At 36.2% G+C, this 23,620-nt stretch overlaps 1 protein-coding gene across 3 annotated transcripts in view; it reads right to left on the bottom strand.

Moving 5' to 3' along the window:
- PlexA (plexin A) overlaps nucleotides 1-23,620 on the bottom strand; it is a 62,415-nt gene that overhangs the window by 38,302 nt on the left and 493 nt on the right. For 2 of the 3 annotated variants that reach the window (XM_069060772.1, XM_069060774.1), the window contains exon 2: nucleotides 16,505-17,661. In XM_069060772.1, coding sequence (XP_068916873.1) covers nucleotides 16,505-17,623 — 1,119 coding nt within the window. In that variant the 5' untranslated portion in view covers nucleotides 17,624-17,661. Of the gene's footprint in view, nucleotides 1-16,504; nucleotides 17,662-17,717; nucleotides 17,862-18,080; nucleotides 18,364-23,620 lie in introns of all 3 variants that reach the window. The other variant, XM_069060773.1, reaches the window with a different exon arrangement.

Raw genomic sequence — 23,620 nt, 5'->3', positions numbered from 1 at the left:
TTGTGGACATGTTACAAGGAAGCCGAAAGCTTCATGTTATATTTCTACATGATGCAGGGCAATATGCTTAATGTAAATACCCGTAACGGCAGTTAAGAATATACATAGGTACATTAGGAGGAGGAAGTGTCATGGATAGGGTATTATTAATATTAGGAGACAACACGGAAATGGAATTGTGTAGTAGCAGACTAAACTGTCAAGACGGCGTAAATTACTCGTAAAATCAAAATTTTATAAGAGCTTCTGTTTGCCAATAACTGTAAAGTTGCTCATTATTATTTTGTGTGGCAAATTCCTCTGAAAATTATGTATTCAAGTTGAAAAGAGAGGCAACGTCGCGACTCGCCTCATACTTTACATCTTCCGAGTTTTTCCCTCTTAGCCCGCAGCGACCGATGAAGTTAAAATTCAATTCTCACTCATAAGAATGCTAAGACTTGCACACCAACCCCCTCTCTGTATTTTCGATGTGACGACGACATTGCTCGCAAAAATTGAATCAGAATGCCAAAATCAAAAACCAGAGATTGACAAATTTCTCTCGCCACGTTTGTAACAAAACATCAATCCGCTCCATCTACCTTCCAAAACCAACATCCTGATTTGTTTATCCTTGTAAAACTGCTCTGATCCATCCCGACTTTGATAATAACTAATTTGTCTCTCCTTGACGGAAAAACCACTGAATCCTGAAATATTCGATTCGTCTCGGAAAACGCGACAATTCCAGAAAACCTCGATGCTCTTCCGTGACCTTTTCGTCTGTGTTTCAAAGAAAATTTCTTGTGTGAACTGCGAGGTTTCTTTTCTGTCAGTCGTTCGTCATCTCGCCGAGAAAACTGTCAGTCCCCGTATTGCGGACTTCATCCTCGTCGAAAACAATCAGATAAAATTAATTTTATTGTTCCAACAAGACCTGGATGTCTTTCGTCTTTCCCACTAATGATTTATTAGCTAGCCGCTTTCGAAACTGGCAGTAAATCTTAAAAAATTACTTTGAAAATAAACTCAAACATTGTGGAATACTTAATTAGAACAACGAACAACGTGGCTATTTTTTTGCAGGAATTGACATTTATAGCCTCGGGGAACCTGAAATTTGACGTGATCTCGCTTTATGGAATTGACGTTTCAGTCGATTTTCAAACGACATAATTACTTCCAAAGGGAGCCATTTTTTCATCGTAAAAAGGCCGATCCGTACTGAAGTTTGTTTGTTCTCGTTAATTTCAGCAAAATAAAACTAAACTCGCTGTATCGGTAAATGTTTCCATTTTCCTTGGGGCTTTTAAATTAAAAATCCACAAGTGCAAGTGAATTTCGTTATTACACGGGAAAATTGACACCGAAGTGCAAACATGTGTGCTCGTGATATTTTCAATTTAACTAAAAAATATACACAACGTTCAATAGTACAATGTGAACTCAGGTAACCCTTGTCATGACGTTGATGCGCTAATATATACAACCCCCGGATTACTGCAACCCAACGCGGGAATACCACTAGATTTCCTGCAGAGATTATTGAATTTGATATCCGAAACCGCATTAAATATTTTTACAACAAATTAGGTAGGTATACATAGTCGTTTCGGAACAAAAAGTTGCTTACGAATTTCATTAGACGAACTCGATGGAGTAATTATTAGAAGAAGCGAGTCATTGCACGAGATGCAAATTGATTTAAAAATAAACCGATCATCACGAAGGAGAATTCACTTGCGGCGCGCCGGTACAAAAGTTAATCAAGATGGATAAATATCAAAACGTGCCAAAATCTTTTAACACGACAAAAACAGCAAATAAATGGACCGATTATTGGAGAGAGATAAATGGGAATGCTATTTACTGATAATTTTCGACCGGTGAAACTTATGCGAATGTGCACAAATATGCAAAACAGGATTTATCCGATGAATGGAATGATAAAAACGTGCCGAATACGTTATTCGAGCGGCGAAAATATTTAATTTTGATTTTATTTCGAAGAAGATGGCAAAGAAATTCTCTATGGTGTAGAGATTGAGGTGTTTGAGCGCATTGTTTGGATTGTCGCTTCCGAGCATTCTCCAATAATCTGCAATCTTCCGATACGGTTATCCAAACACCTGGTCTGGAAAACCTGAAAGTCAATATTTAAACTAATTAATTAAAAACCCAAGTTTATATTTTCTCGCTCCAACACTTCGCGCCTTTAATTACATCTCTTTTAACATAACCGTACAATGTAATTATTTTTTAATTGATCGAACTTAAGTCGAAACGATTAGACATTGTCTGTGAGATACGTTTACGAAACGTGCACGAAATAAATTTGACCCAAACATGACTATTTGTTTTATTTTGTGGGAAACACGACGAAACAGAGATGCTTATGTAATGAGAATTCCAATTTAGAAAATGGAAATTTCTGAATGGAAATGTTCTCCTGAAAAACACCAACAACATATCGCCGGTTTCAATTATTCGTCCATCACCATTCCATACTTTCGATGTAAAGATATGCGAAAGTGTAAATATGATAATCCATTCAACACAAAACACGTACGTTTTAATAAAATAACTGCTTGACAACAATCGATTGCGTGTTGCGTAATTCTGACTAAATCCAAAACAATCGAACAAATTGGAAATTCTGTTTCTGAGAAGCGAATTCTGCACCGAAACTTGTATCATTTTTATGCGCAGACATTGTGGAATGAACGAAGAATGTGAGCAAACTAAATCTTAGTCATGTTAACAGTAATATTCAAACAAGATCTCACTTTACACATCCTGGTTCACGAAAGACCTCTCGGTTTCCTTTTCTCTTGAACATTCTTTCAATTTTGGCCGCATATTTATAGCACAACAACACAACTGATGTAGCAACATTAAATTGATGAGCAATTTACGGTAAAACTTTATGACCATAATGTTACAGCCGCGTTTTAATGGCCACACAGGACTCACAATCAAAAATTAATATGCTCGCCATTTCTACTCTCCTTCTTGGAAACGTACTCCCGAAAACCACATTGACCCAAGCGAGCAACTGCAAAATGCGTAACACAGTCCAATTTGGAAAAAAAAACATTTCACGAAATAACCGTCTTCAAAACGTTTTTCCTAATTAAGTGAACAAATATGTTTCAGTTGATATTCCCTCGGTACCAACAATGTCTGTTTGCGATTTGATAAAATTTCCCTTGGACCAGTCGAATGTTAAAATGATTGATGACAACATATTTCTCTAAATACAATAAACACGAGAAGGTTAATATCCAATCCATTGTTTCCATTACGAAAAATCGTACGTATTAATAATAATCAGTTCGATCGTTCGTAATCTGACGTGTCGGTTACGGTTGTACACAATACCATGTCAACTGGTAAACATCTAAAAGTGAAAGGGTAAAACCCAAACAAATAGACAAATTTTCCACTCAAATTTGACAAATCGCGGGACTGATTAGGACGAAAATAAAAATTTTGTTTTAAACTCTTGACTCTTCGATTTTTATCTGTTTCGCTGCAGTGCTAATCTAATCTCGGTTTCGAAAAAAAAAACAAAATTTCACAGGTTATCAATTGCCATTTCGATAACACCCAGACACAATACGTGCTTTTTTTAAGCAAGTGTTAACTTTTGATGTTTAGTAACAAAAGCTTACTTATTAATAGAAAGACTTCCTACACACCTAATAATCTTGTGTTGTAGGACATGTCTTCGTCGACAGGAATGTACATTGTCTATTTTATTGTCTCTGATATGTTGCTTGTGCAATGTCATTACAAATTATAGCTTCGTCTCGCATTCTAAAGTTATTAATTTCAACTATCAAGCTTGTGTACTTCGAACAATAGAAAGAGACGAAGTGAATTCGTGTGATAATAAACGTGTCACCAGAATAAAGCTTTTTTCGAAGACACAAATGGATATTAATTAGCAGAAGGTGGATCATTATGTATACTACTCACAAACAAACAGTTACTACAAACAAAACTGACATTCCTAAAAGTAAGGAAACGGAAAATCTGATGGTTACAGAATGACTGCTTTGACGCTTAGTCGAATCGTCTTGTGTTTATTTCAAATAATAATTATCACGAAATTCAGACAATGATGAAAGGAAATTCAACCACAAGTAAACAAAAATTTCGACCACACTTAAATTAATAAACTTGGTGTTCATTTGTGTCGACGAACCAATCTAGCGTGTACGATTCGGTGTTGTAGGTATTAACGGTCTGAAAGTAGTTTCCTAATTTACCAATTCTGTAATATTCATAACAAATAATCGTTTATGAAGCTCGTTCAACGACAATGAATAATTTACAAGTCGAATATTATGGAGATTACTCTGACGAAAACGATCCAGAAAAGACAGTTTACTTTTATGTGTTCCTGACGGTGCAATCTCGAGGTAGTACAGTGCCATTTAAGATCAGGTTTTGTCACCAGATGGGTCTTTTCAGAAAATAGCGTTATAAATGCCGAAACAAATATATTTTTAATTATCGAATTTGTCGACTACACCAGATGTTGTTTCACTTATGAGAGAACACGACGATACATTTTGACAATCGAAACGTCTGAAATACTTGTGACGGTTTTGATTCAGCGCTCGTGTATCATCGTCCATTTTTAAAATCGTCTTTAATTTTTTATAAATACACGCCTCCTCTCTAACGAATAATATATTGATCACGGATTCTATGACAACTGTAGAACAACTTATACCATAAAATGGAAAAGAATTTGTTACATTAAAGCCGGAACAATAAGTCGATTTGGCAACCCTTGCTTAGCGTTGTTCCTTCGTTTAATTTTGCAAGAGCTCTTACTACGTAATTATGTTTACAAAGAGGAAAATGCAAAATGCTTCGTTGGGAGATCAGATTTTATGACATTCCATTGCACGGCATTTTCAATATAGCAAGATCTTTTTATTTTTATGCGGAAATTTTATTCATATACCTTGAAATAAATTAACCCTCATCTATCACGCTTCCCACAACATGTTCACTCTAATCCTGCAACAACAATATGTTGTAGAGAATAACCTCTCAACTGGGTGTTGTTAAGTTTGTGGTACCTCAGATTTTCAATTAATTAAAGCCGGAATATTTTTCCTTTTAAAAACTTTGCACGAGTAAATCACCGTGTCGCTGAACGCGCAACCATCTTCTTCATTATTATTCAAGATTAAAGGTGTCAGTAATTATTCACGGCCCACCCTGTATTTTGACATACTAATAACGCGGAGCAGCTACTCATGCCTCGGAAAGGTGGATGTTGTGCATAAAATTTCCTGTGAAGGATCTCTCCACCGTAAAAAAATGCTCATTCATTCTTGCTTAAAATTGTATCATCATTTATCAAAATTCCTGCCTGCCTTCTTTTTATTTCAGGAGCGCTTACAGTGGGCTTACGCTCAAGTCGCTGGACTATTGGGAATGCTGAATATGGCCAGTTTTAAGTCTTTATTTTAGATCCCATGTGAAGCAGTCACATTTCCATATCGAATATAAAGCCGAATAACTGCATTCATCAAAATATATTGTTGCCCACTGCGTATAAAAATTTCCAACCGATATGGAATTAATTAACACTGGCATCATCAAATGACGTTAATTACATATTTTAAAAAAATGCAATTACTACTGCTAATCGAAAATAAACACGGATTTCGATAAGTTATTCTCGTTTTTTGGAGCATGAACCTGAACTGATTTTGGTTTTGTGGATAACTTTCACAATGACCTTTGGTGACATAACGTCAGTTACCATATCAATAGCTTTGCATTTGTTTACTCCAAACGAGATTCGTGACCCTAATCTAGTTTTTTAATCACTTAATTGTTTTTTAAACTCTGACAATTTACCAATGCCAAAAAATATATACCATAGAGCCAATATTATAGTTATTTGTGTATCAAGGCCAAAAAGTGCATCTTTTTCGTACGCGAGTCTGACTTTTCTGGCCGAGGCGCAGCCGTGACAAGAGGCACTTTTTGGCAGAGGTGCACATTAAATTTTTTAGGCGACCCCACAAACTAAAAAGCAAAAGACATCATTGAAAAAATTACAAATTTATTTTTTGTACTCAGCCTCAAAATCGGTATTTCCCGGTTATCCTCGGAGTGCGGAAACAACGATTTCCCGTACGCCGTGTTTTTTACTTTCCAAGCAGAAATCAGAGGAAATTGCATTGTAAGGTTGGTATTTAATACCGTGGACAGACGGAAACATCAATTCATTTTAAACAAAACGGACGTTTCGTCACATTTGCAATTGTAAAATTACAAAAATTAATTTTCATCAACACAAAATATAAGCAATTTAAAAAGGTAAGAGTAATAACAGGGGAAGAATTTGTTCAACGTGTTGTGTGGTCGTAGTAGACGGCACCGACGCTTTAAATTTTAATAATCTAATAAGGTGCTACCAACCCAATAGTAAAAAATTACCAATGTTAAATGATTTATGTTTTTAATTTTATTTTTAAATATTTTTTAATTATTCGTTACAAAAAATATTGTACCTAACTTTTGCGGGAAGAAATTTCCCGCGTTCGCACTAATGCAGCAACAAACAAAGTGCTCACGCGGGAAATTTCACTTTCCGCATACGTTAGGTAAACAACTATGTATGTATTGTATTTACCTTTTTGAAATACATACATAGATAACTTCAATACAAATTAACAATTTTTTTATACTATCAGCTTGTCAACAAATCTAGAAATTTACTATGTATGTATTTGAAATACAATTATGTACTTATTTACATAGTTTATGGTGCCAGGACACTTTTCAGTTTTGTCGGTTTCGTTGCTAACTTACTAAACAGACCAATAGATGGCGCTACGGTCAGCGTCCGAAAAAGAGTTACTTTTCGTCCGTTTGTGAGTACGTAAAATTACCGTTTTCATTAAGGGTGCTTAAAAAATCACTTTTCAACACCCACTGGTGTGACAAGTGATCCTCGTCTACGATATTTCAATTTCAGTTAATCTAAAAATTACTCGACATCTCTCCAATGACACCTTGATTCATGGAATAGTTGAAAAAGCTCCAAAAACCCGAAACGATTGCATCATAAGATAAAACAGATGAAATGCAGAGTTTTTTTTTTCTGTTTACCACTATGTAGTTTATTTCTATTTCCTATCATTTATTCATTGTCTGGATTGCATTACGTTGTCCTTTCATAAAGTTCCTATCTGTTAAATCGATGAACGCTATTGTTACTTTTGTTAAAATAAATTTTGCATAATTATGATTCACTCTGATGTAATATGAAAATACCAGAGGAGCGTTCGACGTTTGTGATAAAATTCAAAGGATTATTAATCTATTTTTGTCGGAAAAAATTGAGTTTAGATACGAAGCATCTAATTTAACAAGCTACTTGAACTGCAAATTAAAAATATTCGAGGATCCTTCAAACGTCTGGTTAAAGTGGAAATCAATAAAACTATTATGATAATGAAATTACGTATGTGATTAAAAGTGGATCTCTGTCGAGTCCACATGAGAAGATTTATGTAAAATGTATGACATAAAAAGAACACGCTTGTCCACATATGAAGGCATTATTAGACATAATTTTATACATTATTAAATTGTTCCTTTGTTAAATCATCTCTAATTGAATAAAGTACTTGTGGTCGTAATTCAAACCTTTTGTGTATTGCTTAAAATATTTAGCCAAGGATGATGTGGACATTTAACTTGGTTGTATTTCAGCAAACAACAAAGCGAGATAAGGGAACAGATTCAAAAAACATTTATGATAATATTATGTTCATTAAAACATCATGTTCTGCCGTGATTTCTGCGATCTTATTAGTTCAATAGTTATCTGGGCACTTTTATTAGCTCAAGTTTTCCTACAAAGCGTGTTCTCGGGGATCATAACAGCTCTTAAAGGTTATCTGGAATGTCGAGAAAATATTATCCACGTTTCCTAAAAAATGTAATGCTGTCCAATTTGGATAAAGCACGTTTGGTAAACACAAATATCCAATATCAGAAATGTCTTGAACATTGACATATTTATACCATAAAATTTCAAAAAAAATGTGTAACTGCTTGCGGTGATAGAGAAAGAATGATTCAGGAACGATATCCGAGATTGTTCTAAATCAAAACGGACACACTTTCTCGCAAATTAGAATCACTCCGATAAAACTGGTGCGTTACGTTCTATGAACGTGACGAACTCTGTATTACTCTGTCTCCTGTTAAACTAACGACTTATTTAGCTTACGCAATTTTTAAAAATAGACTTCCCTTCTAATTCGACAGATATTAAGCGCTTTAACGTTTTCCGACTTACAAACGGCAATTTCCTTCGAAGAAGTTTCCCCGAAAATAAACTGCTTCGATTCTATTGTTCTAAGTTTCTTTTAATGAAGGCGGAATTTATCAGACCTTTTGAAATTTTTGTGGAAGCTGTAGCTCAAGCCTGATGAGGCAGGAAAGTTCGTTGTAACTGGCAACAGAGCTCTAACTGTGAAATCTATCTGGAAAATAATATTGATTCATGAACTAGGAAACATGAAAGCTTGTTGATTATCTACAAACATGCGGTTCACGAACTCATCTCGTTGAAGCCAGTCTTGTAGCTTATATATAACCAAGGTATTGTCCATAAGTCCAGATCAGTAATAATAGTTCTACAAGCTACAAAACCAAATTCTTCATCCACAATATTGCAATAATTGTGACGACGCGACGTCGAACAATACAAAGCTCTGCGATTTCGCTGGATTAAGACAATTTTGTTATTACAATGTGCAGTTACACTCTTATTCTCAAACTTTTATTGTTAACACGGCTTGCTTCATTAACATGATAATTAATCTAGTCGCGAGACTATTGTTATTGAGATATACATTAATCAGGCCAAGCATCTAGTTAATTTTATCTCTTTAGAAGACAATAATTATTCCCTTGTCAGTTTTAGTCTTCGCCGATTCTTAAACAGTGTATAAATAAAACGACGACGCCGTCGACTCCATTATTTAACTTATTAATTAGTTGTGGCTATTTACATCCATATTTAATTACATTTATACAATACTACCTCAAAAGCATCGTTTGTCAATAAACTGACAAAATGATCCGAGCTCGCTTGAAAAGTAGTGGATAATTTAACAACAATAAAAAAAATCAAATTGGACCACTTCACCGACTTGTACAAATATTCTTTTGAAAGAAAAAATGACTTGTTGTAAATAAGCCCACAAAAGAACTGTACTTGAACCTTTTAATATTTAAATTTACGGCTTTTACCACCGGCCTGTATGCAACGAGTGCCACACTACTCTGGGGCTAAATATTTGCAATGAAACAAACCAGGCCACAACAGAATTTTTTTTACCTGTTCCTCTTTAAATACGTTCCCTTTGTTGGTTTAGCTTAAATTTAAGTCAATATTTCTCACAATTTTAAAAAGAGTATGGCTGCGGGCTGACAACGGCAAAAGAGATGACACCTACGAGTGAAATTAGTTGACAGTGGGATGAATCAAATAAAAATGTAAGCTTTTATTGTAGGGAAAATTTATTTTTAGGGCGGAAGCGACTGACAAACGGTCTGACTGCCCCGGGCGTCTAACACGTTTTTTGAAAGGGGTGAGGCAGGTTAATTTCTAAATATAAATGGAACGTTATGGCCACTTAATTGCAAATATTAGAGGGATAAAATTACGAACGGAGAGAACAAAATTCGAATTTTTTCGATAGTTGCTCGGTCGCGATTGCGGTCATTGTCACCGAGTGCGGCACAAACATTATTATTATTTTTTCGTAACGTAATAATTAAAATTCTTCTCCGACTCCCAAACAAATCATTTATTTCGAGCTGCGATCACATGGAAATGTTTCCTATAGCAGTGTTGTTCTGAAAATAAATTTAGATCATAATTTTCGTTCCTGACTCATCTAGAGGGTTCTAAAAATTGCGATTACTTTTCCTTGGTAACTCAAACTTTCACGAGATTACAGTAATTTATCCGGAAGTAAATTTTTCAAGAAATAGGATAACTTTAAAACTAAAGAAAATATTTTTGTAATATATTTTTCTTTAATGTCACTGTAATCAAACACACAGTGAGACTTTCATAAACTGTTCAATACTATTTATTATACTCAGTACTATTTCGCTTTTGGCGGCAAGAATCGTACCTACAATGGTTTTTACATCCTTGTCAAACAATTCGAAATTGAAACCAACCCGAAATATGCACTTTACAAATATTACTTCAAATATTTACATCGGCAGTTTTACAACCTTTTTACGAACAAAAATGAAGAAACAGGCCCAATCCAGTTATATCAATACGAAACATAAACCTCTTTTGAACTTTTCCACAAGACCTCTGTCACCTTGAAAACAAAACACACTTTTAGCACTTCATTAAAATGAACGTTATACCACATTTTCGAAATAATGATCTTGTAAAAACTTCAAAAATTGATCGGCGTCTCTTGTTTCGTTTCAGTTACAACTTACCGAACTAACTAGTTTCCTATTGGAATGACTAGTTAAATTAGTAAAACAGATATGCTCCCCCACTGATATTTTAAACAATCTGCTACATTCTGTGTGGGTGGGTAAAACACTTTTCGAATCTATTGACTCTGCTTTATAATACACCGAGTTTGAAACTTCAGAACAAGATTTGAACTGTCTGCTTCATAAGTCTATGGTCTATAGAAGATACAAACATATTAACCCCAATGCAAAATTTACGAAGCAGTGCTACCAATGGGAGCATTAATCCTTTTGGGTTAATGTCAGTTAGGGTATCGGGAGATCCTCTGAAAACCCTTATTGTGATGTACGGGATGAAATTTACATAGGAGTCATCATATAGACTCGCTCTTACCAGCACAACCTGATTTAAATCTGAGGTATAACATCGTGTACTTATTTACAATTTTTACAAAATATTCTCGCCAGCAACATTCCTGCAGCGTAAAGTTCAAATGAATATTTTAAACTCCGTCATGGCGAGAAATGCCTCAAAACGTGATAACAATTACGGTCGTTGACACTACGAACAATAATTATTTCATTTTCAACATTTCCTTTCCACTATAAACAATAAACGAGTATCAATACAGTAAATAATTGTTGAATTTTCTTAAAGTGGAGCTCACAATTTGACGGCAGTTTCAATTAATTGAATTTCGTAATTCGATACACTGAAAGCTATCTCTTTACTATTCGTGGGAATTTACGCGCACCAATCAATACTGTGTAAATGTAATAAACTCATATAAAAATGTGGCTTAATAATTGTGACCTAAAAAAATGTATTCTTCAATTTATGTTCAATCATAATTAACATTTTCTCAGAATTTCCGTAAATCGTGAATCAAAAGTTTCTTAAAACCAGCTCGTCAAGGAGCTTGGATTTTCCCACAAAGTAATGATTCAAAATTAAAAGAAAGGAACGTGACAGTTATCTATATAAAACAATTAAGTAATTCAGAAAGGACAAAACAAAAATCTCACTTTGTAAAAAGATGTAAGACATGCCAGGTTTGAACTTTTTTTGTATTTATTTGTCAGTATTTAATTTAAAGCTTCATTAAATAACGTTTAGTGACGGTTACTTCAATTGTCTGTACAGATTACGGCAAAAAAAAACTGTCTAAATAGTCTGCTAATAAGTTAGATCCCTCAAAATTTGATTTCGTGAGACAAATTTGTACTATTTGGCAATAATTTAGAAACTGTGTGGAAAGTTTGCGTCAAACTAGTAGTGGTTTGTGTCTAAGCGAACTCAGTTATCAGTTATCCCAATGTCAATAAACCGACGCACAAAATGATTTCTCACTGCATTAAATTAAATTATGGATCTTAATTTCATCTCCCCAAAAATCTCTTTACTGTTTTTCCCGTAAATCACGAACGCCAAAAAATTAAAACTGAGTATTCTGGGCATCTCTAACTCGAAAGACACTAATTATTCATATTTAAATATCTTTGTGGTGGTGTTTCAAAATAGTTATTTATTATACGAGTTTTATAAGATATCATTTTGTCGCACGCGTTTTTTAGAGCAAGAGGAGCGCAGCGACGAGTGCTATAAGCAAACAAGTGCGACAAAATGGCTTATAAAACAAGTATATAATACAATATTTTTTCTATTTTGCCCCTTAAATTTAAAAAAAGTGCAAAACATAATGCTAGGAAAATTATATTTGGCAAATATAAGGGTTGGTAACGCTGGTAAATAGACGAACAATTGTAAGTTTTGAATTTAAAGTGTCGTGAAATGCAGTGATCACCTAGCAACAACTGACTATGAGTCACTGCCAACATTAAAAATTTAAGTAAATGTTCCTGAAACCGCGTATCGAAAAGAGCTCCTTTTCGAAACCCGTTTGAGTGTTATACTGACGTGTTATAGGTGCAAAATATTCTTATCGAATCAGCTGTAACAATTTCTTTCCTGGAATACTGTGAAGTTGCTGTCATTTCACCTTAACGAAAAAAGAAAAACTGTTTCAAAATGAATAATCCAGATGAACCCTTTTTCGCCGTTGTTTGGGATAATAATTAGTGGAAAAGTAGGTTACGCCAGTTATCAAAACAGCAACATAAAATATGTCTGATTACTGTTGATAATCTCGGTTGTAAAATCAACGCGGTTCTTGTTCAAATATTATCTTGATAGTACAGTTCAACATTGTCAGAAAACATGATTCATTAAAGACGCAAGAGAAAATCGAGAAACTTCCAATAAAATGGCCATTACGGTGGAATAAATAAATACATCCATACCTTCTTTTAAAAAATTCCATCACTGTCAACGCCCAGTTGCTCTTTTGACATCACACCTAAAACCCGTTAACCGAAGTGTACGGTTCTTGTTATTTTCTTTTATTAGAAAATCGAATTCGTCATTGTGTTTAATCAAGGCTTCCCGTCAAACGTTAAAAAGTTGCTGGCGAAAAATGTTAAATGGCCAACGAAATTTTTATCATCGCTGGTGTAAGCTTTGTGGTCCTAAACAAATGTTTGGTAGGCACTCGTTAATTAACTCATTTGTTTCCTAATTTTTTGTGAAAAGGATTCCCGCTGTTAATGTTTTATCGTCGGCGTCTCGTACGAAATTATGATTGAAATAAAATCTCGCGTTCAACCGAAGGGAAACTTGCAGACTATTAAAATGATATTATTCTGGAACACTCAAAATAGGAAAGGACAAAATCGTGATTGGATGAAACAACGGTGATCTAAATACGGTGAACTGGGGGAACGTTCCAATTAAACGCGCAATTTATAAAATTCTATTCTACGTCGAGCCGGATCTTCGATTTGTACCGTTTCCTTACATTCTCACTTCAATTTCAATTATTCCACCTACCATAATTGAAGTTGTACAACTGTAGGCTTCAACGGAAAAAATAAAAATTACGCGAAGCGGGGTTGTAATTCAAAAGGGGGTGTTTCGCTTCGGTGATTTATTCTACACATAAGGAGTCATTGTAAATGTCACAATTAAGCATTTCCCTAGCACAAAAGTAAAATTGGAATTCGTTTGAAAACGGAATGCGTCGAAGAACGAAGTGTTGGAGGAATTGCAACAGGGCAAGAGAAAATGTGAATGCATTTATTTATATTAGAGTTATTTTAACGGTCAACTGTTGTGGCCTCCGTTATAAAACTGAAAGTCAGTGTTCGAATAAAGCAAAGACCGTCCTTGAATGGTATGTCATATGTGGTAAAACACGTTCTTATAGTCTTTGACTGCGAACGATGTCGAGAATAAAGCAGAGGAAATTGAACTGGTGAAATGGTTCAGATATCATTACGGCTCCGAATGGCAATAGAAATTTTCAACGCCTGCAGATCAAAATTCAATTAGTTTATAATCTGAGCTTAGACAATTGCATCGTGGAACTTCTGCTTTGGACCCTAAGTGATATCCAGAATAGGTTTGTAAGATTCTGTCAAAAGCACCGGGTGTTCCCTTCCAAACACCGAAGCTTTACCAAGTTGTATATACTTTCATCCGAGTAATTCACTAGTTCGAGCGCGTACAAGAACACCCAGAGAAAGATTCTTAATTCCGAACAAAGAAGATTAACACAATACGCCCGTCGGAGCACTCTATACCTCCATATTGTATGCACAAAGTGTTCAGGTATAGGGCGAGGGTACATCAGAAATTTACATCAAATCATCAACAAATCACATCAAACAGACATTTCCGACTCGTCCTACGTGACGGAGAACCGATAAAGAGCATCTCCACAATGTCGAATGGTACAAAAATTATTTTCCGATCTTGAAATTTTGGTAAATGCCGGAAGATCAGGCGAGATAAATAGCAATAGATGCGCAACAGGTAAGTGTTTTCAGATCTTTGGATAACGAAAAGTATAATCAGTAAGTATCTAAATCAATATGAATATTTAGTCGATTCCCACAAGAGAATTGCCACACCCAATTAGGACTATTATTCAATACTACTACTACTACTCAATACAACCAAAATCGAGTCGGTAGATTACGCAACAACACGAATCTCATCTCTGTTCAGGTTTTGTTGTTAAAAAATGTCGTCTCGAAAATAAAAATTGCAACATGTCAATGAGAAAATAATTTTGTTGAAAAAACTACACAATCAATCGTGAAAGTTTTCGTCGAGTGCAAGATGATTTTTAGAGAGATGTTATACACTTAAAGATAGAAACAATATGACAATCGTATACAATACAATTCTATTATTTGGTCACTGACAGGTCCATATATCATGAAAGAACAGGCAACACTCCTTAATGACATCTACTGCGCTAGGACCGGTCGTGTTTAAAGCTTTACTCGAATATAAAATACATTTTGTGCAAAATGTCACTAACACGTTGTTTTCTTTCCAGCTAAAAATAATTTATCAATTTCAAATAATAATTATCAGAAGTGTCGATGTATCACAATGAACGTTTGGATTTTCAACGTTGGTTGTTCAAGAAGTATTTTCAGGTCCTAAATAATAACATATTATTTCCGGAGTCGAAACGCAAAATCGTAAATCAAATAGAAACGTTTAGATTTATTCGTTTAAGAGAAAACTGTTAAAATCCTAATAAATTACAATAAGCAATTTAATAAGATGCTCTTTTGTAATTTATGAATGCGCCGTAGATAGAAAACACTATCTCGTTATTTACTACGCTAATATTGATACAACATCGTGTCACTAAAAGGGGCGCAAAGTCTAAACAGGGAATAGTAAAATATGATTTTTCATTTTTGTTCCACACCGGATGCTGATAATATTTTTCTCCACTTGATGTCTAAGCTCGACGTGTTGCACAACTTGGAAAACCTCATTTTGCCGATATTAAAAAAATCGTTGGCCGAACTGAATTCGGTGAATTTCAAAAATCTGAAGTGTATAAAATGTCACGAGTAGAGCTGACAAAGCTATGACAAATAACAAAGGCTATGATTGATGCGTCTCGAAATATAAACCAAGATAATGTTCCGTGGAAATAGAAATTTCTGCGGAGCCCTCCGAAAGAACGAAGGATATATTACCGGGAAATATTAAATACATCCGAAAAGTCAAAGTGACGTTTTCTGTCTGATCTTCAACGAAATGGAGGCTCAGGTTTTGGGCGGTCAATCGTAATAATTAACAAAAGGATTTGCGTATCATTCAGTATTTCACTCACGGCCTGTTGCTTTATTTTTTGATATAAATGTATGAACTCGCATATTCCAGTCCATTTAAATGTGAACTCGCATTCGACCGTGTATTATCTCGGTAAGTTTGAATTCACCAAATTGAGAAAGCCCGATTTTAGAAAAACACTCGGAGAGCACCCTTCTGGTGTTGCGTTTCAAATATTGTAGGGTCATCTGGCCGGAATTGAAACTGAGGTGTCTCGCAACATCGCAGAACCGAACGAACCTCGAAAACATATTTATTTATTTCAAAAATACTTTTTTTCGCGATTAATTACAATATACGCTGTGTGCGAGCTTCGATTTGGTGCGGTAGTAAATTTATTCGAAATATTTTTTGTGTTCGGCGGCGTGAAAAGCGAGGAATTACATTTCTATATGATAATACGGTAACACAATGAATGCTTTGTGTTTGATACGGAGAAAATGAAGAAGAAATTGTAAGTAAGGACGGTTTCTTTATTTACATTTTCTTTGTGAGGCGTGAGTTATTCTGCCTCCTGTTGGAAATGCGAGGGCGACAGTGGTTTTAAAGTAAAATACAGTATGTCTCCGTTGATAAACAGATGAATGATCGAAGGACGAAGGTGAAGGAATAGTAAGAATTTAGCGTTTGGTGCGAGACGTCAGTCAGGGTCTAGCATAGCGAGGTCCCGGCGACGGCCGATCAATACCGGGAGCGGCAGTGCCGCTCCGCCGCCATGGGGGTGCGCAAATCGCAGATGTGTATCCGTGTACGTAATACATATAATACATACATTATATATTAATTAGCACATATGTACACAAACATACTCACCGTGGGCACACACTGAAGACTGGGCGAGATGAAGTCCAGTCCTCGCTGACCCTTCCCGCTGAAACAATGCTTGATATTCTGCATGAACTTCCGCCTGATGGCTTTCAGGGGGTAAACGCACAACGCGGACAGTTCTGAGGGTTTGTTCGCGATAGCTGGGTCACCTTCACTGAACACCCCAAATAACACGTCGTCCTGGGCGGTGATCCCCAGGTCGGACGCCAAGTCCGAGCCCGCCTTGCCCACGTAAGCCGCCTGCACCAGGTTGTACTTGCGGCCGCCTTGGGCCTCGCTGATGCAGTCCATCGGGATCTCCGTGTACGAGTAGTAATTTTCGTCGTCGTGGCAAACTCTGACTAGCTTGCTGATGAATTGGTTCGAGCCGGTGTGGCGCATTTGGGTTGTCAGGAAGTAGCTGAAGCCCTCGGAGGCGAACCCGTACACGTACGTTATGGGGTAGCGCTCCCTGGCTAGGGAATTGACAAACATTCGGGTGCCGGTGGTCACTGCGGTTTGAGCAATTGTGAACATTTTGTCTTTGTCCAGGGAGCGGCTGCTGACGGCGGGCACCTCGGACCGATAGGGAGAACCCAAGGTGAATGTTACGCCCACGTACATCACTTGGGAAACTGGAGGATTCGGAGGTCCTGGAGCGATGAACGCCACCGTCGAGGCGGTCGCGTTGTTGGCCACCACGGCCTCTCGAATTTCTCTCACTCCTTCTGATATGTTGTCAAGATTCCGAACCGAACAGATCCCTTGGAACAGGCTACCACAAGAGATCAGTCTCGAGGTGGTGTAGTCGATCACCAGGGCCTTGTTTACGTTGTCGGTTAATTTTTTACTAAACGCAGATGTACATTCGAGCACCGAACAGTCATCTGAATCCATCTCTGGTCCCGTTTTTTCCGATATAACTAAGTCTAGATCTGGTGATAATTGATATAAACGGTTCACAGCACCGATATACACACGTCCTGTATTTTTATCCACCACGAGATGGTTGAACGCTTGTACCTTAGAATCGGTGAAAGTTTTGATAATGTCGTTGCTTGATGAAGCAACTGCTGTGAACGTCGTGGCCACAGCCACGAATAGTATAAAAAGTGGCCGCTTCATAGCGGCTCAGACTCTCCAGGAACTTCAAGGCATGGGACCTGAAACACAAAATATATTAGACAGTTGGTACTAGGCATTAATATCACACACTAACACCAACTGACAACTGACAACCTAATTTAGTAACCTTTATTATCAGCAACAAACCAACCAAAATCCCTTCCCTTCTATCATCCGTTTCCTCATCAATGGTCAGCGCCACCGAAAGTAAGCCACAAACTCGCAAAAAACCACAATCCTAAAAGTCATCACAGAACTCTCATTAAAACAAATTCTCATCTATCAATTCTAATTGTACGAAAAAATACAACGAACACTTTCAACGGCAAAGTCGAAAACGAGCAAAAATGAAAGAGACAACAAAAATCACTAGTCAGTCACACTATTCAATAAACCCCCAAATTCCGTTGAAAGAGCGTTTCAAAAACTGAAACAAGACAAACGAAAAATTTATTACCCTTCAATATTACATGGAATGCTACTGCTATCGTATTTAAGGATCCTCCATGTTGCATGTTTTATTACTCGATTCTTCAAAAATAAATGTCTTCGTTTGAAGCAAATCTTATGTCTTATTACGTCCGGAATACTCTCGGCTTTCGAAAAATATGCAAGTACGTACGTAGGATGCGTCCATTTGAGACGAGAAAGTTAAGAGTCACTCCTGGTGAAACGGGCGAATGATTTTCAAGGTCGCCTAAATAGCCCAAACGTCCACACTTACTGAATGCATATTTCCACTGCAACAAGTGAAAAGACAAGTACGGACAAGTTACAACCCGTGCGAACATGTTCGGATGACCAAAAAATGCAGCAAGAGGACGACTTCGGACGAGAATGATGCTCTTTGTGGACGTATCGATTTCGCACGTTCAATATCTAACCGATAGAATTCGAAGAATGTTATTCTAGGTAAAAGTTATTGATAAAGAGTGAAGGTGAGTCAGTAAAAATCCGTCTCCCCCGCGTTCAACTGAAGAAAAAACCATCTGAATCGAAATTAGTTTCAAGTGTTTTAGTCATCACCAAGGTCACCTTCTGTGGCATCAATCAATTTGTTTCCTTGCCTCCATTTTTTCAACCTTCAAAACACAATTTGCTTTTTTTGTGTGTGTTTAATGTCTTCATGACAAATCCAAGCTTCACATTGACAAGAGTGAAAGTCAAGTTTTATCAGCGCAGACAATACAGTTGCAACACATGTTCAAAGATTAGATCAAGTTTCATTATTTTAATCCTTCCACGAAAAATATTAATTCTATTATGTGGAGGTTTTTCTTTTTTAATTTTACGGTTTAATCCGTATCAGTATTCGTTATTCAACGAGATATTGAGATAAACAATGTCCAATAAATATTTGGTGAAAGTGTCTTGGGTGGAAATTGTTTACTTCCTCCGCAAAAAATCCCTTTGTTAATATGAAACCGATACAAAATGTGTTGCGTAAGTGAAGTTGAAAACAGTTTTTAACAAGCTGAAAGTGTCAGTCACAATAAAAGGTGTCTCATAACTCGTGACGTAATTGTTTGACGACACCTAATTTTTCCATTGGGGTCGATCAAAGATTTATTGATTCCTTCTCGTTATCAGTAAATCGATTTTGTCGATGTGTCTAGGTCAACACCGCCACCGCAAACAAATAACGTGACACGTCGAAATACAATATTTATTATTAAGCTCGATCCGACGTGGTAAAATGTGCGAATTTATGGTCTGAAAATGTGAAAGTCAAAAGGAAATGGAAAATTAAAGAACGCGTTTCGAAAACAACGCTCATATACAGTTGGCTTCACCATTTTAGGCACGGCAAACGTATTAAACTGGAAAAAACAAGCTTATTTTCATGGCATAATTTCAAATAAATTCAGTAATTCCTTCACATTATGGCTGATTAAAAATACGCACGGCCGAAAGAAAGTGACCATTCAAATCCTCAAATTACTCAACTGAAAAATTGATTAAAGCTGCTCCGGTTCGTTTTCCAGTTATGTACTCTCAAAGCAATTATCAAATAAATTTCTACACGATATGACTTCATCAAATTCAACACAAAACGAACAAGTTTCTCGCGATTCATTGAAATATTTGCAAAATTGTATCTTTCGTTATTACACATCGAGTTCAGACTCATCAACCAACTGACTAGAGTTTTTCGACAAATCCACCGTCTGCGAATAAAATAATGGTTTTCGCGAAATTATTTGTAGTTCGAGTGGAAACATCTCGAGAATTCAGTCGACTGGAATCTACAGTAATTGTGCATTCTTCGGTATGCTCGAATATGAGTAGAAATGAATGAAATGAGCTACTAGAGACGGTACAGAAAAATAGGTCCTAATAAAATAATAACTGTAATTTGGTCTTTTACATTACGAAACTAGCTTTCTCTCCAAATAATAATTCAATATAACAATTCTCGTTTTTTCGATCGCACAAAGTAAATGTTTATTTATTGGTTGATGTTGTAATAAACAACCAAGAAGTAATAATGGGTGGGGGTTGTCGAGAAAAGCTGTTTTTCTCGGGTCATTTAATCAAATCTGGAACAGCCTTAAATTCATCTGTTCTTGGGAGGTAATAAACAAATTAAAAAGCTCAAAGCATAAACCTGAAAGACAATACGCATTTACAAGCACCGCTCTCTTCATTCGCGACAATGAAAAAAAAAAAAAACATTTTTATCACAACTTCACATTCGATCCAACGCGAATAAAAATGATTGCTCTTTGTTTATATCCTGCTTGAGTCACTTTAATTTCATTAAAATTGTGACTGCATGCCTTATCCTTAACGGGAATGTAAGTGGGCAGAGAAACTCTAAGTGGGACATTTTTTCCTAATTATGAAGAGTTCGATGGAAAACTTATTAAATCGTGCAAAGCGACAAAAGCTGGCTTCCTTTGTTACAAAACTGGATCCGATTTATATTAAAGTGAAAGCTATTATCTTACTGAATAACAACAGTGCCACATATTGCTATTAAAGCAATTTAACTATTGTAGACGCTGGCTCGGTAACAACGTCGTCAATTTCCGACGACTGTTCCGACGTTATTTTTTAAATTTTTCCCGCGCACAAAAGGTAGAAAAAATGAAGCAATCAACTTGCACACGACTACCTCACGGAATGATATGTAACGAAATCGTCGAACACAATAAATTCAGTTGCACAACATTCATAGACGTGGACTAGATGGAATTCTATATTGTCACAATTTTATCGAGATGGATGGTATTTTTGAAATGTGGTTTTCATTTCACCGATACAAGTACGCATCATTAAAAACACAAACAAAGTATTTTCCAATAAATTGTTTAAACTACACTTAACCCAACAAATATGGTAATATTAAAATTAACCGGTTTCACCTTTCCGACATTTCTTGAGATCCGTAACTCAATACCTCTTACAATGGCTGTTATAAGAAGCGATCAAGCTCGTAGTGAACACATCTTCGAAGCTTATTAAGGAATTTTTCGAATAAATTTTTGGTTTTAGAGATTCAAGGTAACGTCAGTAAATTGTTATGCCTAGACCAGTCAGTCTATTAAATATTTCCCTGGCAACTTTGTGTCTTTTAAGGTCACTGTGCTCAAATAAAAGAATACGTGACCAGCTTCTCCTACAAAGTAAATTATAAATGTTTTCGGAATTACAAATTACACGAAGATAAACTCCACGTTAGGGAACACTTGAGCCAGGTAATTTATTTTTAAAATCAACCGAATGCTCTTCATCTATTCGTTACAAATGATGATTTCACTGAAAATTCCGGCCGACCTGCTGGAAAAATAACTCGAGATCTGCGGAAGATTAACGCGATAATGTCTCACCCAACGGATCCACTTATAGTCGGACTCCATTGTACATGTTTTCGACACCTAACCTACAAACAATTTATTGTTTGTTGCAACTTAAAAAGAATGTTTGCCGGTGTAAACATTTTAGTAGCGGGGACCGCGCTTAAATGTGCTTAAATTCCTTTTACTTATAAGACGCAGGGAGACTGTACGTCTTTACTATGTAGGACATAATCGAAATTCCTGAATCGGATTTTTTCCTCTTACAAGACATGAGAAGTGTTCTTTTGTCTGCATTTTGCACTCGTCTGTGATACTGTCTGAAGAGGAGGCTAATACCGACCAATCCTAACGTACAACACAGTATCACTTACATTTCACCAAATAAATTCTTACAACTCCACCGAAAACACATCTACTTTTAGATTTTCTGCGTTCTTTCCCGGCGAATTTCACCCTCGAATTGTGGATGTAATCGAAATTCCGGTTTGCCGTAATTAATGAGACATTCTCTACAACAGTATTATAATACAGTCGAACCTCTAATACGGACACTCGACCCACGCAACGCTCAGTCCGCACCTAAGGGACACAATATTCTGACATTTCGACAGGTTTTGTTTTACAGCGACACACTCAAATGGTTTTCTCAAATTTCTCAAATAAAGACAACTAAAACTAAACCAATTTGAACTGTTGTCAACACAACTGAATACGAACAAGTCATCTTTAATAGTGGAGTAAAACCAAGTATATGTCAAGCTGTCCGTAAAAGGGTGTGTCCGCATTGGCAGGCATCCGTAATGTGTACACAACTCGTCGCTGTTTGTTGCAATATTTAACAACAATAAAATTGTCACTGTTATGAACAAAATGTTGTGATGAGATTTAGATTTCACCTTGTCGAGTTCTGCAACAAGTCCATCATTGTTTAACACTTTCAAACACTCGTGTGGAAAATTAAACACTTCCAGTCATGTTTAATTAAAAACAACTAAATTGAACATGTTATTTGTAAGACTCGGCAACAGTGTATTATAAATCATGTGTCACGCTGTTCCCAAAAGGAGAGAAGTTCATATCGTTTGTGATGGTGTCACAGACGAAAAAGTACCGCTATCTCCGTCCAAACCAAAAATTGTCCAAACAATAACGGGTGTTGATTTTTTTTAATTTTTCATTCTTCCAAATATCTATAAAAGGAAATCGGTCGAGTTGTGATGTGCAAAAATTTTAAATACCGGACCCGTTCGCTAAAAATGATGAAGCATAAATTTGGATTAGATTTAGTGGAGCGTTCGTGTTAGATTGTCCGTAAAAAGGAGGTGTCCGTATTGGAGAATGTCCGTAATACGTGCGTACAAACGTTGTTTGCATTGTGGCTTTGTTGCCGTGTATATTTTTAAAGCTGTGAATAATTTAAATGTTCTCATAGGGGGAGAGGGAAAAATTAAAATAAACAAATAGATTTGTGAGCATTTAGGCCGTCAGTCCAATATTATAGTTTCTGCCAGCTAAATGTTCGAGCAGTACGTCGGTACGTTCGATTAAAACAACAATTTAATTGATTATTTGTGTAGTTTGACGAAAAACATAGTCGAGGAGAGTTCATGAATGTGCGGTAAAAACAACAAAAGTGCATTATTTGTTGTAGTAGAATGAAAGGTGTGAAATCGGTTGTGGTTTTGTTGAGATTAGTGAAGATTATGGTATAAAAAGTAGCGATTGTGGTCGTTTTGGGTGTATATACTCAGATAAATACAAAGTCGATGGAAGATTGTTGGCGTGAGTGTACTTGGATGAATGACAAAGAATGAGTACAGTCACATTTACCGGTGAATAGTACAATTCAGGGGAGGGGACTCTCGGTTAAATGAAACATATGTTTACATTCTTGAGGAATTTAATCATACGAATGTGTCAATCGTATAATTCGTTAGAAAAGTCGAATTCATCGAGCGACTGTCACTATCCGGAGATAATTCCGTCGTAAACTATAAAGTCGAACGGCGGAATAGCTTTGTTGAATGAAACGAATAAAGAGTGTCGTGACCAGAAAATCGATGAACGGACCCAAAATATTGCTGGTATCAAGAGCAAACCCTGGGATGCTGCTGATGATGACGAAAGTTATGGTTACTGTTATGGAATGCAGCTGGTCGGCCACACCGTCAAGAAATATGCTTTGTACTAGTCA

The sequence above is a fragment of the Tenebrio molitor genome, chromosome X, assembly GCF_963966145.1.
Source record: "Tenebrio molitor chromosome X, icTenMoli1.1, whole genome shotgun sequence".
NCBI lineage: Eukaryota > Metazoa > Arthropoda > Insecta > Coleoptera > Tenebrionidae > Tenebrio > Tenebrio molitor.
This window is presented reverse-complemented; position numbering and strand designations above follow the sequence as displayed.